Raw genomic sequence first — 16,004 nt, forward strand, 5'->3', positions numbered from 1 at the left:
AATGAATGGAGGGTAATGCAGTGAAAGAGGGTCCCCTTGTGTTTTTTGCAGGAGGTAGAACATGAAGAGCACATGAAGAAAGATGGTACAGAAAGAGGAAGGTTAGTCTCATGGTTAAGGCTGTTGAATCATAAGGAAGTAGGGCTGGAAGGGACCTCAACAGGTCATCTAGTCCAACCCCCTGCCTTAGGCAGGATTATCCCTATCCAAGCCATTCTATGCAAATCCATTGTCTAACCTGTTAGCAAAACTACACAAACAGAATGTTGCCCTGGACAAGTGGATTCTGATTCTATTACTCCTTCTGCCATAGGGTTTTGTGTGCAAACTTAGGCCACATTTTTCATCCACTGACTAAGAACTTCGGAACTGGGTCCACAGATAGCAATAACAATCATTTAAAATTATGGTCAAACACAAATCAACATCAATGGCCCTTGGAGCTGTGACAGTTTGTGGAACATCAAGCAAGAAACCAGGTACATGCCTCAAAGGTGGCAGACATGAGATGATGAATCTATACAAGGTACTAAAAACTGTGTTGCCTTGAGCAGGCCACTTTTACTGGAGTTGCCAAAGGCTGGCTTTAGCAATTCTGAATGAACTGCAGTGTACAATAAGAACCAGGGTTTAGTACTTTGATTGAGTGGGAGCAGACTACTTGTAATAAGTTACCAATCCAAACCTAACCTCACAGCTCTTGAGCCTTAACAACTTTTATTTAACTAATTCAATTGCTGACACACAAATAAAAAGAAGTCTCTAAACTCAATAAAATAAATGCACAGAACCTTCTTGTAATGCATCCACACTTACTTATGGCCAGACTCATGAGCAATAGTAAAAGCTAGTCCAAGCCCAGTGTCTTCATTAACAGTGCAGCTGCGATATTTACTACACATTCCACTAATTGGTGCAAATCCTATTGAACAGAAGAATAAAATGTATATTATTACATATTTAGATCACAAGATTTTGGTTTGCTACCATTATAGCTTTAAAAGTCACTTTGGTAAATATTTAATGACTCCTCTAGAATGGTGCAGACAGAAATACAGCTCCCCAGTATAACTCATGGTTTTTCACAGAAAGCACTGTGAGTTAGACCAACTTTCCCAACCCAACAGATGTTCACTGTTGGGTCAGGAGGGTATGGAAATTGAGCTCCAATTTGGAGTCAATCCAGCAAGAGAGGCTGCATGTCTGTAGCTTCGTCCCCTAGCTCTGCACCCCTCTTCCTCTCCCCTCCCCACCAGCCTCTGGTACTGTCTGCACGATGGGAGAGAAAAGAAGGGAAGGGAAGAGAGGGAACTTGGGTTGGTGTTTGCCCAGCCTGTGCTGGAGGGGGGTGGACTGGAGCCCCCCAAGATGTTCCAGTCTATACCGGTAACATGACAGAAGTTCAGAACACAAAACTGGTCTATGCCTATAAGAGAACAGAAGCTCTGCACACACAGATTGGTTTAAAAATGGAGGAACCCAGTCTAAGATTTGCACCGCGCCCCCCCCCCGCTGCAAGGTGGAATGTGCATTCTGTTTTTCTATGAACAACATAAGCTATATGGGCAAAAAGACTCTTACCAGTATAAGCTGCATCTATCTGGGGGGGGGGGGGGGGGTTTGCTTGTATAGATATGTCAATCAGGGATAAAATATTTTCCCACCCAAGCAATGAGCTATGGCATCAAAACTCTGTATTGTAGACCCATGTGTCCCAATACCCACTGGGACAGTTTATCTTCAACAGCATATACTAGCAACCAATTGCATTTCACCCCCATTACTGGATTGGTTGTTCTGTAAGGGCACAACAACACGTTCTCTAACAGATTTCCAGGGAAAAAATATACGAGTCTTTGTTTTCCATGAATATGGGGTTAAAGACAAGTGCAAGTATAAGATCTTGTATATCCTGTGCTTCAGAGACGCATACTTGATTGTGGCCAAGATTAGACATTTTCATAAAACTAGAACATTTCATTGCAACACAATTGTAAAAAAAAAAATACCCCATTGCTTCCCTCAGCACAACGGCATCTGAATCTTTTTGCCAAGCCTGGAAACAGGCTAAGAAATAAGTACTCAAGATTTACTCCTAAGGTGACAAAATAAAGGCACTGGGAAAACTTACAAGCACCCTAAAAATGTTAGAGCATCACAAATACACACACTGCAGTGCTACCTCTTCCCTCCAAAAATCTTTTCCTTGTGAATTTCAACACAGTTAAAATAGTGTTCAAACATGATTATATCAACCTCAAAAGCTTCTACAAGGATGTGTTCCAAGTTCTCAGCTGAGCTATCAAGCCAGGTTCAAGATGTAGTGCATGAATAAAAATACAGATTTAAATACTTGTCCATGACATTGAACTATAAAATGGGTCAGGGCTGACACCCCTGTGATTGTTGATGACTAGACAGCAATGACTTACCTAATGTGTCACATGGCTCATTCTTCCAAGAACATATATCAAGGCCAGTCAGTAAAACAGCATGGTCATGGCGACTTCCATCTTTCCCCACCAGCCCAGACTGCCACTGACAGAAACTACTCAGTGTATGGTCGGCATGGTGACTAATCACAAGCCCTGGCTGCTCAAAGAGATGGAGACATTGTTAAAAACATTTGAAAGACTCCTATACATTAACCTTTTTTTCCTGGTATCAAGAGACTCATACTTAGGTGAAGCAGCAGGACACCGGAAAAGATGATGTAACACAATGCACTGAAACCTCCTGCCTATGTGGTCTTGGGTTTCAGATCTCAAGTTAGAACTAATCTCATTTTTTACCTCATTGGAGCACATCACAAAACATCATGCAGTCAGCAATAATCCAGGACAACCTTTACATTTTGTTCAAGAGATTTTCCCAAACCAGGAAAATAGTGCTAGTGAGTATCAAAACTAAGGGGTAGCAGCAGAAGGGAGCAAAGGCTTAAACAGCATCCGCGCATGACAAACTTGAACTGAACTACTATTGTGAGTATCAACTGACTCACAATTAACTATAGGGGGAAAACTATACAGAAGTACAACTGACTGAAAAAGGGAAAGTTTTTTTGAAAAAACTAAAAGAGTCATTTCACTCTGACAGTTTTGAAAAAGAACAGTTTTTATCAACATTTTTCAACGATAATATCAGTTTTCAGTTTTTCTTCTCCCTTCCTTCCCTATGTTCACCCCTCTGCAATGTTTTTCTCCTTTTCCCCTTCTCCTTTCCACCCTTTAAAAAGTTTTTTGCAAAAAATTCAAAAATACAAGACATTCATGAAGTATTTTGATTCAAGGAAGACACTATCATTGTGTCTATGTTAAATTCTAAAAGGATCTAAAGTAGTATATCATGTAATTCAGGTGTCTACAAAGTTTAACTTTACTGCAAAGTCACGTAAAGCTGATCTAAATACTAAGCATTTTAAATTTAGATAGGGCAGCATACCATGCATGCTTGTACTAGTAATTTCAAGGAAAATTATATTAATTAAAGTTAACACAGGTGTATGATCAAAAGATAGACCCTCTTACTCTTTTCAAGCTGGACGTGTTCCAAATGAGAAAAGTTTTAAAATACGAAATAATTAAGGTGCCACTTAAGAAGTGCTGATTGATCAGCAACTAAATATGAAGTGACATTAAAATAATAATTGTGTGCTCTACTTCAGTCATAATGATTAAGAACCAGAACAGAGAGACCCAGGGGAAAAGAGAAGAGAGGTTAAAGTTCCTGTAAGTACACTATTTACTGCTAAGTATTGAAGAGATTTCTTAGATATTCAGCCTCAAAAGAGAGGTAATACTGAATTAACATGAGCCTTTTAGCACTGGTTTCATTCATTAAAAAAAAAAGTCACTCTTATGCAAGATTTCACAGCATTTTCCAGAAAAACAGAGGGAAACAGAGCCATCAAGCTGAGAATGGAATCTTCTTATTTTCATTCTGGTTTTTAGTTATCTTTAAAAAGTTAAACCATTTTTCCTGGGATAACCTTAAAGCTTAGAGTATCCTGTACTGGGGGCAGGGGTACCCTAAGAGACTGATGCCCCCTCCCCACTCACCCACCCCCGTTTAGGGCAGTCTGCCCTGCTCTCTCCTGCCACACCTTTGATGTCAAATGAATTGATGAAAAAATGCAGGAGGCTTACCATTTGTGGCCCTGGTGTTCTGGGCTAATTACACAGCTCCAAACCACCCCTATGCCATGTCCTATGCCTTGCAGATAGTGTCCAAATCTACTCCTACTTCCCTAGACTCTTACTGGCTGTACTCAGCCTCTGGCCCACACAGGCCTCAGGTCCCTCTAGGTGGACCTTGGCCCCTTGGCCCCTCACTGGACTGCACTCCAACCCATCTCTGGGCCTCACACTCACTCTGACCCCTTACTGGGCCACACACTCACACACTGGGCCTTTCAACCCTTAGGCCTGAGGTCCTTCTTATTGGACCTTGTCTGCAGGCCTTTCCCCTCTACGGCGTGACCTACAAGGCCATGGAGGCTGAGGCTTTACAGCACCCCATCCCCACCTTTCACTGGAGAAGCATAGGTGTGATATTTTCTGGGGGCTGCCCTGCCACAGGCAGTCCCACTACACCATCCAACCCCAGTAGGGTGTAGTTTCAGGTCTTACCCAGGAACAACAGGAACCTCCTCCATCCCCATAGTTCCTACCCTAACCTCCAGGTGTTATAGGAGTGGCAGTGGGGTGGAGGGTGGGGCGGAGCCAGGCAGGCCTTGCTACTGCTACCCCTGGGTCCTTCCACCAGCTCCTCTTGGGTCCTGCTGCTGCTGGTTCCTTGTCAGCTTAGACAGGCAGCCACGGACATATAATAATTAATTTTATAATTTTTTTAGTGGCCCGCAGGCTAGATAGAATGGTCTGGTGGGCTGCGTCTGGCCTGCGGGCTGTATTTTGCCCAGCCCTGATCTAGAAAGTGGTGTTGCCCTCTATGGAGTAGGTGTGCATGAAACTTCAGTCTCTGGTTCGATTCGGAGAAGATTCAGCCCAATTCAGAAGCTGAATCATGGAATCCAAATCAAATCAGGAGACCAAAAAAAACCCTCTAAATCGATTCAGAGCCTCTGGGTATGAAGTGTACTCTGTTCAAGTTTACGGACAATACTAAATTGTGGGATGAAGTGCACACTCCAGAGGGTAAGGAACAATTGCAGGCAGACCTGGACAGGTTAGAAAAGTGGGTAGTACACAATAGGATGCAGTACAACAAGTACAAGTGCATCGTGCTGCACCTAGAGTGCAAAAATATCCAGCACACCTACTGGCTCAGAAGTGACCCTCTCAGCAGCACAGAGGCGGAAAGGGATTTCAGAGTCATTGCGGACTCCAAGATGAACATGAGTGACCAGTGTGATGAAATCATCAGCAAAGCTAACTGCACTTTATCATGCATCAGCAGGGAGGTGATACTTCCCCTCTATGCAGCATTGGTCAGACCGCAGTTGGAGTACTGCATCTTGTTTTGGGCACCATACTTCAAGAAGGATGTTGATAGACTCGAGAGGGTCCAGAGGAGTGCCACTCATATGGTTAGGGGCATACAGGACAAGCCCTATATGGAGAGATTGAGGGACCTAGACCTCTTCAGCCTCTGCAAGAGAAGGCTGAGAGGTGATCTTGTGGCTGCCTACAAATTCATTAGGGGGACACAGCAAGGGATCGGAGATGCTCTGTTCACCAGGGCACCTCTTGGGGTAACAAGGAACAATGGTCACAAACTGACAGAGAACAAATTTAGGCTAGATATCAGGAAAAACCTCTTCATGGTAAGGGTGGCCAAAATTTGGAATGGGCTTCCAAGGGAGGTGGTGCTCTCCCCTACCTTGGGGGTCTTCAAGAGAAGGCTGGATAGACATCTGGCTGGGGTCATCTGACCCCAGCGCTCTTTCCTGTCTACTCGATGATCTGTTGAGGTCTCTTCCGACCCTAACATCTATGAATCTATGAATCAATTAAAAAAAGATTTGGAAAAAGATTTGGAGATTCGGAAGGCAATCTTTCAGGGAAACAGAAATCGAAAAGAGGGAGGAAGAACGGGGTAGGAAAGACTGACATCTGTAGCTGGCCAGTGACTGTGATCTTTCTCTGAGTCCCTTCCAATCACAGTGCTCTGGGGGAGGAATGTATAAACAGCACAAAAGCCTCTTTCTTCAGCCTTTCTGTCCCTTTTGTGAGCTGTTTCTGGCTGAGCACTGAGAAGGCCCCCTGTTACAGGCTACCATCCCTGCTGGTTTCATCCCGTGTGCCTTGAAACACTCACACAAAGTCATAGATCACAAGTTTTGCTTGTCAGCACCTTGAGGTGCAGTTTCCCAGAAATCCCTGCACCTATCTTCTTGAAACGTGATGGGCTTCATGCCTTCAGAGGGGACTACCAACCCTGCTGTTGTTATCCAAATCTACCAAAAAATGACAAAGTTATCGTTCTTTCAGTGATTCCCCATTATAGTCTATGACTGAATCTCCGAATCTCTCCAATCAGTGCCGAATCTTCCACAGCTGATTTGGCTAAATCGATTTGGGACAGTGATCCAAATCTCTGAATCGAATCATTGTCTTCCAAATCGGCCAAATCTGAATTGAATACTTCCCTATTCACACAGGCCTACTATGGAGATACCACAAAGTGTTAAAAAGATATGAATTTGTTCAACATCAACATAGAAAGCTGGGAGGAGTGCACAGAACCCTGTCTACTCCAGAAGGAACATCTGGTACTGGGTACAGTTCAACATGAAGCAACTTTGATTCAGATGGAAGCAAAGTGAGGAAGAAGAAAACAGCATGCTGTATATTTGGACGCCAACTTGGACAACATATGGATCTGTGAAACTTGTAACAAGCAGTGTCATTTCTAATTGGGCTTGTCAGCCGCAAACAGATTCATCAGGCACGTGACTAGACCTCTAATGTGTACACCATGATCCAGAGGTTTGACAGTTAGGTGCCTACTACATACACATACACACACTCCTCACACACACACAGGCTGTTTTCAGATGTGAAAAAAAACAAAAACACCAGAGCTTTAGTTTCAGATCGGCACACCCTCACACCAAGCACAGCACAAGCCCAGAAGAGGCACCACATTAGTTTAATCCAGTTTGCCCAACATCTATATAGATCAGGTGCTTCAGCTGGGCTTTCTGGAGCTTTTATCTAATAGTTGATTGAACCAGTTTTAGATTAAAAAGGGCCAAAAAGGCCTGTTGAAGCACCAGAGCTATACAGATGCTGGGGAATCAGGTCAAACTACCATGCTTCCTCTTCCAGCAAAGCTCTATTTTGTTTTGTTTTTTGTTTTTTTACATTTGTCAGCACCCATAGGGGATAGTATGTGTGTGGGGGGAACGGGGGGGAAGTCTCTCTCTTTTTACATTATTAATATTGTATTGATAATTTTAAGCCATATTTAATAAATATATGTACATACTTTTAATTTTATTTTTAATTTTAATATTTTTTAATTTTTTAATAAAAACCCAGTGCACATAATCTCATCTCCTCTTTTGCTTCTTTACAAATCAAATTGATAGGCAAGTTACCAAGAAGCAAAATATTTATATTAATTATACAGCAACCAAAAAGTTATACCATATAGTCATACCATAAGTGGGGGAGAGAGCGAGAAGCCAAAACTTCCACTATGTTAATAAAAAGGAAACATTAAGATCATATAAAAAGTTTCTGCAGGAGAAAGGAAAAGTTTTGGTCCTACCTGCTCGTCTTCCAGAAGTATCAGACCAACAACTGCAATATTTATATTACCTCCTATTGTTCCATCTTTAAACAATGCAGACACCTAGAAGATAATATTAACAACAAATCAATTGAAGTATTAGTTAAATTTTAATGTCTGCTTTAAGTCAGAATTTTAGCATAGTTTAAATCTATTCCAACTGATATATTTATATAATAATGTTATCACTCTGTAGCGTAACTAGCAGTGGGTGAGTGGAGCAATAGTTCTATGCACTGATTAAGAGGAAGCACAAGGATGACTGTCCCACACTCCTAGGGCACAAAAATTGCTTGTTATACCTCTGTTATCACCATCATATCTACTGATAGATGGTTATAAACATGAATTCTCAAGGGCAAGATAACATTCATTTTAAAGATCAGTTACATTTAAAAAAAATAATCTGTTTAAATTAAGAAAAACGAATTTGGTTCTAATAGATGAAACTGTGGATTAAAATCTATTAACTTTCTTAAACCAACCGTCTCCTCAATTTGCCTAATCAAATGTAGCACAGGTATTAAAACAAACTTCTAACCTCCAAAAAGCAACAGCTGCCCAATAAACAGATGGTCTAACCCTGTATTACAACTCTTATCTTTTATAAGAGAAAAATGTGTTGTGATTCATAAACAGCACTTCAGGTTAATTTTTACTGCTACTTTCTGCCAGATTTAATGGTCTGTTGGGTAAACAACTGTAACAGTACAAAATGAGTAATCAGTAGTTGCTGTTTCATGCCTATTCACTATGTTAGGATTTTTATGGTTCAGAAACAACAAATTGGGAAATGATGTAAGAATGGCAAATACTAAAAATAGCATATTATGAAAGGTTTAATTACCCAGTTGGCCTCAACAAGAAGTGGTATCCTACCATATTGAGTATAGTCAAGACGTAGGTAGTAATGTTTTCATGGCCATGGTTTTGCATCATCTTTTTGTCAACTACCACTAGAGTCTCCACATTCAATTCTTTATTCCTGTGGGCCTTTGGAAGGGACCGCTTGTTTCGTACCGGATACTTATATTCATCTGGTAAAATGTAAATATCTTCTTCTGGAGGTTTAGGCATATCTGTGAAAGGAAACAAAGGAGAGATAGGGAAGACAGAAAGCTTCACACGACAGAAGTAAGCCACAAAAAAAAAAAAAAAAATCAAAGCATTTATTTTTATATACAACCAAGTAATGGGCATGTACTGTCATTTCATCACAGTATCTTGGTCTATGAAATCAAGGGAATAAAAGGCAAAGGAAGAGCGCAGACAATTTTGCAAAGAACTGGAATCAAGTTACATTCTGTATTCGGTCCCCTGCTGAATGCCAAATATTGTAGAAGTATCTTTGTGCAAACTCCTTGGGATTTGTTCTTTAGCATGCTTAAATGTTTGAAGGCAAACAATGTTTTCTTTCTTCCAGTTCTTATGAACAGATGTACTAATTTAACATAACTTTGTATTCATCGCTGATTTGTTATAATGGAACAGCATACTGAATTAGCTGGAAAAAAATCAGAAGCTGCAGAAAACTCAGATTACTCAAATAAATACAGTCATTATATGATTGGAAATTAAATATGGCTTGTTTAAATAACTGCATTATGCCAGTATACACTGGCTACCTGTATGTAGCTCAGATATAAAACACACTGTCCTCTCATGACTGGCAGTAATTAAAATTAAAGAAAGTTTACAACAATGGCTTCTCAATGACCCTTGTCAAATATAGGTGTTCCCTGCCCACTGGATCCTGGTATCAGGAGCATGCAGGAAGCCAATTTATGAGAAATATGCTCCAAGCAGAAGAGTCAATAGTATGACTACATGTAGGAAATCAATAGAGCTACACAATTCTTCCACTGTCTCATAGCCCCTGATTATAACCTATTATTAATGGCTGAGACACTGGGCCATCATGTCCTACAATCAGATTTTTGCATGAGCTTTCACCTTTTCCTCAGCCTTTTAGAACTACCAATTTAATTAGAAGAAATAACATGGAAAAGCTGCAATTTAAGAAAAGGAGAGTGCCAGGTGCAAAAAGACATTAATAAGCTAACAATCTGGCAAGGAAAAATTCCCTATATTATTAAAACATGTCCCTGACTAATCAAAATATTCATAACAATTATTATCACAAAGGTCAAGTTGTCCCCTTCTTGTTACTGGTATTAACAATATATCAGAAGCAAATCCCTTTGCCCAACACACAGCCTTTGGGAATTCCAGGTCCAAAGCTGAATTTTGCAACTCGAATTGTATCCAAATCCTGGATGTAACTGCAGTTTAGCCCTTTGTTATAATAAAGCTGTTACCTGAAATATTTTCTTTGCTTTTGAAAGATGGGTGCTCTTGCATAGAGAACAGCAATGAAAACATGTGGTAGGTTAACAATAACTACAAAAAATGTGAATGTATACAGAAAAAATGTCCTTACATACATTTCTTGCGCCTCCCACAAAAGTGCTGCTTTTCCAGTCGCCCATGAGTGTGATGGCGCTGATTTTCTTGAAAATATGTGTTGTGATTTTCCAGTTCCCTTTGTCTTTCAATCACAGTTACCTCATTATTGTTGGGTACTTGGGTTTCTATAGATCTCTTGTACAACATGTGAGAGCGGTGTCCATCTGGTGCAGAATAGTTATGCTTTTGTGCTATGTGTCGAGGTAGTGGTTTCAAGAAGTAATCTGCTTCTTGGGTTCTTATCAAACCTGACTAGAGAAATAACAAAAAAAAAATATTAATTTCAAGGCACGTGTTTTTATTAACATGTCATTTTTCCCCACACCAGTCATTTTCCCCACACCAGTTTCCAAATAGTGTTCCTTCATTTTACTCCACACAGCTTTTTCAGAGATGCATGAGATGCAACATTAAACAGATGCAGTCTAAAGAAGATCCTATCACTTTCCACTCTCCATCAATAGGAAAAAAAGTATTCCTTACAAAAAGGCAATACAAATTATTTGTATTTCCTTGCCATAATACAATTAAACACAATTACTACAGTGTTATTCAGAACAGAGACAGGGATCATGAGAAAAATGAAGTAAGATTTTAACTTGGAAATATGCGAGCTAATACAAAAATAAGTAAATCTAAAAGATAAGACCATCAAAAGGGAAAAACTTCAGAAACTATAATGCTGCTGAAGTGGCATTGATTATAGACAGACAGTTCAGATCTGAACTTGCAATAGAATAAATCTGCAAATAGGGTCTGTACAACTTTGGGTAGTATATATAAACTCATTTTATGATGAAGGAAGTAACAGTTCTTCTATTTATCTGTTTATAGCCCTGGCTGCTTTGCACCTGAACACAGAGCTTGGGATATGATACTTAAATACGTAGCAAGAGACTAAGAAAAAGAGTTTGATGTACCATGAGAGAAATGATAGAGAACTGCAAGATATGGCTCTAGAAGCAGGATTAAGAGAGTCAGTATGAATAGGTTAGCAAGGAAACAGCTAAGAGTAGAACTGACAACAATGCACAGGGAGAAAGAAAATTCAGTGTTGTATATCGGAATATAACTAAGACTAGTAGAATGGAACTGAGAGGAATACAATGGAGGCTGAGTATCAGGAGAAAGCTGCAGTGTGCTAGATCAAGTCTGTGGACTAGTCAACAATAGGGAAGTGGTGGTAACTTCCTCATCTGAGATTTTAAAAGTAAACTGGACAAAGTCTGAAGAAGTATACTGCTAGGAATAATCTGATCTTGGCAGAAAAAGGTATTAGATGATCTAATTGGTCTTTACCATCTCTGTGATTCTCTGTTTCCTAATGTAGCCCAGGTAACCTGGGGATATACTCCCCTTCTCCAATTGAAGGGGATTGTTAGCTGGCAGGTGTGCTATGGGGTGGGAACTGCACACTGCTTAGTTTCCCTCCATCCCTGTAGAACCAGGCCAGGACAGTCAGGGGACTTAACTATGTACACATTTATTTACATTAACTTATCACAAGGGAAAGGAACAGGGATATGAACATACGTACAGTGTATATATCTATAAGATATCTAACCAGTAACATAAACAATACCCTCTGGGTAAATGACATAAAACCTTATACCAGTGCTCCAGATACAGGTAAGTCACAGGTAAGTATCTGATCTGAAACAGATAAATCCCGAAGATAAACTCAATCCCGAGGGGAAACCCCAATGCCCTTGGGCTTTTGCCAAGCCCTACAAAGAAGCTGGTAACTTTAGGGGGGCCCTCCCCTTTCAGGAGCCCTTAACAAACCAGGGAGAGGGACTCCCCTCCCCTATGGGAATCCTCTTTTCCCTGCAACTCACAGCTCCCAGGCCTGGAGGGTGGCCTTCGTCCTCTGTGCCAGGCTGCTCTCTCACCTGTAGTGGGCTTCGGAGGGGTCGGGGGGTGTCTGCTGGCTCGGTAGCTCAATCACCGTCTGGCTCTCTGGACTCAACCTTTTGCTATGGGTCGGAGGCCTGGGCTGCCTTGTGCAGCACCAGGCTCAGTCTGCTCCCGGACGCTCTGTGCAGCGCCTCCTGCACCAAGCTCCCAGCCTTGTTCTGGGCACTGAGGACCTGAGCCGCCCAAGCGCTCCAAAGGTCCTGCTCCATGCACTGGCCTGTGCACCGTGTCTCTGGCCGCACACCAGAGGCTGCAGACCTGAGCCACCTCAAGCAGCTCCCAGGATCTGGATGCCGTGTGCCATGCTGTACACGGAGAGCCTGACCATTGGAGCCGTCTGCCGTTCCCCGCTGATGGAAGTCTTCAGGGGCACTTCTGAGCTACTGCTTCACCCTGCTGAGCAGCTCTCCTCAGCCCTGCTCTTCTCTCTTCCGGACATGCTCTCCTCATGCAGGGCATGCAGTTCCTTTTATATGCTCCAGGGCTCCGCCCCTGAAGTCTTCCAGACCTGAGTGTTGCAGTCTTTAATCAGGTTCATCGGGGGAGGGGAGGGAGCACTCCTCTCCCCCTCCCCTCAGGAAAGGGGCATGACTGAACTCCTCTTGCTGCCTCCTGATTGGGGGATGAGCTCCACCAATCAAAACAAAAAGATTTCAAGACTGGGACTCAACCCAAGCTCCAAAAGGCAAGCCTGCTACACCAATATAAAGCCATATGCTCCCATACCTCTTGCCTAAAAACCTGTAAAAGCTTGCTATAATAATTTGTACCCTAACAACAAACACAAGCTAAAATCTCTTACTTGTTATATTATTTACTGCCCTACAACACAAAAGTGATCCCACAATGAAAATCCACTAAACACATGCAAATCTGGCAAAGAAGAGGAATTGGCAGAAGGGGAGGGAAGAGGAGTGGGGGGGATGGGTTCCACCTAAAATATATGTGGAAGTCAAAGAACCAGATAGGATGACTGTCCAAAAGTTACCTAGATGATTAATTAAGCTTTATATTTCCAAAACTTTGCACCTGCCAATAGCAATAATACTGGAGTAATAGAAATGGAATTAAATTAAGTGGTATAAAATGCAAGGCCATGAACTGAGGGACTAAGTAAAAACTTCTGTTACAAACTGGGTGCATCTACATGTGAAATTAAGGTGAAGCAATAAACTCTGGAGCTATTTGAACTGGAGTAAACCCAAGACAGCAGCAATTTGAACCAGGGTGGAGCAGGCCCAGCATGGCAGGGGTCACAGGGCATCAGCTCTGGACTCCTGGTGGTAGTGTCAGGCCTTGGAGGGATTGGCTGGGGCACAAGGGTGCTGCACCTGTGGAGTCGTGTAGCTAGGTGGCAGACAGGAGTCTGGCCCCCATCTGGTCACTGTCTACATGTGCATGTCAGCGCAGTTAATTACTCTGCTGTAAGATAGCAGCAGAGTTAATCAGTTTACTGCGCCTGATACCAGTGCATGTGTAGTAAAGCACACATGTAGATGCACGTACTGGGAGCTCCTCAGTTGCAAACAACTGAAGTGGTGCAGATGCTGGGTATACCAGCTGATCAAAGAATATTACAGGATAACTATGAGCTGCCAATAGGATGCAGCTGCTAACAGGCAAATGTGGCCCTAAGATGGATGGAACTAGTTCCACTATTAGTGCCATTTGTACAAGGCACCTATGAAACCTAATCTGGAATACTGTATATGGTTCTGGTCACCTACATTCAAAAGAGATGAGATCAATTTAGAACAGGTGCAAAGAAAAGTCATTAGGATGATCAGGGGATAGAAAGTAGACCATCCTGTGAGAGGAGTCAAAGATCTTAACATGTTTAATCTAGCAAAACAAAGGTTGAAAGGGGATAAATAAATCGGGGGAGCAGCATTCAATTGTAATGATGATGTTGGTGTATCAGAAGATTCCTAACCAGTAGAGCAATGAAGTTCTGGAATAGCTTTCTTCACCTGGTATGGTGTGGGCAGAAAACCTAGCTTTTTTCAAGATGGCATTTAAGAAACTTATGGAAGGGTTGTATGGTATTGTACCTGCCATAGCAGGGGACTGAATTTGAGAGCCCAGAAGGTTTCTTCTAGTCCTACATTTCTTTAATCCAACAGTGTCAGCTGATGGCTAAGTACAAAGGGCCATGTTAAGGGTGGGTACGTTTAATTCAGATTTTAAGCAGCTTAAAAAGTATTTTGCTGACATTCACAACTGTTCAGCTTTTCTTAAAAACAAAATCTATTCAACAGGTGTTTACACCCCCTCTGATATTGGTAGGTCATTTCCTTGGCAGATAGAGGCTGCTCAACCTCCAAGCTGGATCCTTGCACTGAGCTGGCAAAATGAAGTGACCTCACTGTCCACAGAATGGCTGATATTTTTTTAAAGAACAAGTAAAGGTGATAACTTTAATAAAACAGGTAAACATCCTACTGTCTTGTTAGCTCAGCTCATCAGGCAATGACTTGGGATGGTGACTGCTAAGTCAGGCCCTAGACAGTTGCATAATTAGTCTGTACCCAGATGCCTGACATTGTCATATCTTGCTGTTGAGAGGTAAAATGCAATAGGGTCTTGCAAATCAGGCAGGCTGAACCTTTTGAACATTATTCAACACTGAACACCGATTATTTGGGTTGCACACTGGGTGCCAGAATGAGTGTGGTTTTGTTGGGGTTTGTTTTTTTTCAGGGGGGGAGGGAGTTGTCCTCCAGCCATGTTGCAGGCTAGGAATGAACATGATGTCCTGAACATGATCACCCTTCAGTGCATGAGTAGGAAAAGGACACATATAATATCTGTCTGGTTTTCAAACCAGTCAGTCAGTCACCTCTGTGTGAATGTTGGCAGCAATCATTTTCACATGTCAGTTTCCAGTCTTCCTTACTTTTGAAAGGTATCCTAGGAATGCCAACCACAGTCAGCAAGGCTGATAACAGAGAAGACCTGAATTCCTCCGTGCCATGAGGCAACAACTAGACCCTACCATTCCCATCTATTTGTCTTGGGCTGTTCTTTGCTTTTTCTCTTTGTTGTTAAGACCTATATGATTTTCCTTTCAGAGTAGTGATCAGGGGAGGGATGTGGCCAGCCACCCGTTCCTCCCTCTGCCCAACAACAGGAATGTCTGTCATAGCAAATGCTCCAGCTTCATTTCTAACACATCCCCAGATATTTTCATCCATTTTTCTAGATAACTTTAGAGGCAAGAGTGAATCTCAGCATCTGTTATAAATTAATTGAACTAAATACCTAGCACTTTTCTAAGATATTTGCTCTTAGAGGCATGCAAATATGTTATTTAATCTCCAAATGGCCAAACAGGACACTAGGGATTTAGAAACAGGTCACATCCCTCCTTATCCTTTTCTCAGCCTCAGGTTAAAAAAAAAAGGAGGTAGCAAAAAGGAAGAGAAACTCCATAGGATGTCATGGGCGAGTTCCCAGGATCATTCGATTGTGAAGAAAGAAGGGAGAAATGAAGTCTATGGAAGAAGTGTCTATGGATCCCATGGAAACCACAAGGTTTCATAGTAAGCCCACATCTTTCACACTTCCCCTTTTTCTTCTCCTTCTCAGGGTTGGAAAGTATACCACAGTTACTATACACAAAGGCAAAAAAAATTAATTCATTCTCTTGATGCACCACTCTTTTTGGTGACTCCTCTGCAGCATTTCAAACTGGGGACTTGTCTCCTTCTCCAGGTACTACCCACACACATGGGATTGACACAATGCTCTTTAGAGCTCAGAGAAAAACAGGGAGATGTGGTAGAACCTATATGCAGAGGAGCCTGTCCCTGCACAGATGTCCAGGAAAGGGGTGTTTTTTTATGAATTTTTTGTTTCCTTTCCCT

The 16,004-nt window shown here is 41.8% G+C and overlaps 1 protein-coding gene across 3 annotated transcripts in view; it reads right to left on the reverse strand.

The window, feature by feature from the left end:
- Positions 1–16,004, reverse strand: part of ADAMTS16 (ADAM metallopeptidase with thrombospondin type 1 motif 16) — a 184,787-nt gene that overhangs the window by 114,511 nt on the left and 54,272 nt on the right. For all 3 annotated transcript variants that reach the window (XM_025205794.1, XM_025205792.1, XM_025205793.1), the window contains exons 4-8: positions 10,200–10,473; positions 8,635–8,834; positions 7,735–7,818; positions 2,433–2,592; positions 817–922 (exon numbers count right to left, since the gene is read on the reverse strand). In XM_025205794.1, coding sequence (XP_025061579.1) covers positions 817–922; positions 2,433–2,592; positions 7,735–7,818; positions 8,635–8,834; positions 10,200–10,473 — 824 coding nt within the window. The remainder of the gene's footprint in view (positions 1–816; positions 923–2,432; positions 2,593–7,734; positions 7,819–8,634; positions 8,835–10,199; positions 10,474–16,004) is intronic.

This window comes from Alligator sinensis, unplaced genomic scaffold (assembly GCF_000455745.1).
Source record: "Alligator sinensis unplaced genomic scaffold, ASM45574v1 scaffold248_1, whole genome shotgun sequence".
Taxonomy (NCBI): domain Eukaryota; kingdom Metazoa; phylum Chordata; order Crocodylia; family Alligatoridae; genus Alligator; species Alligator sinensis.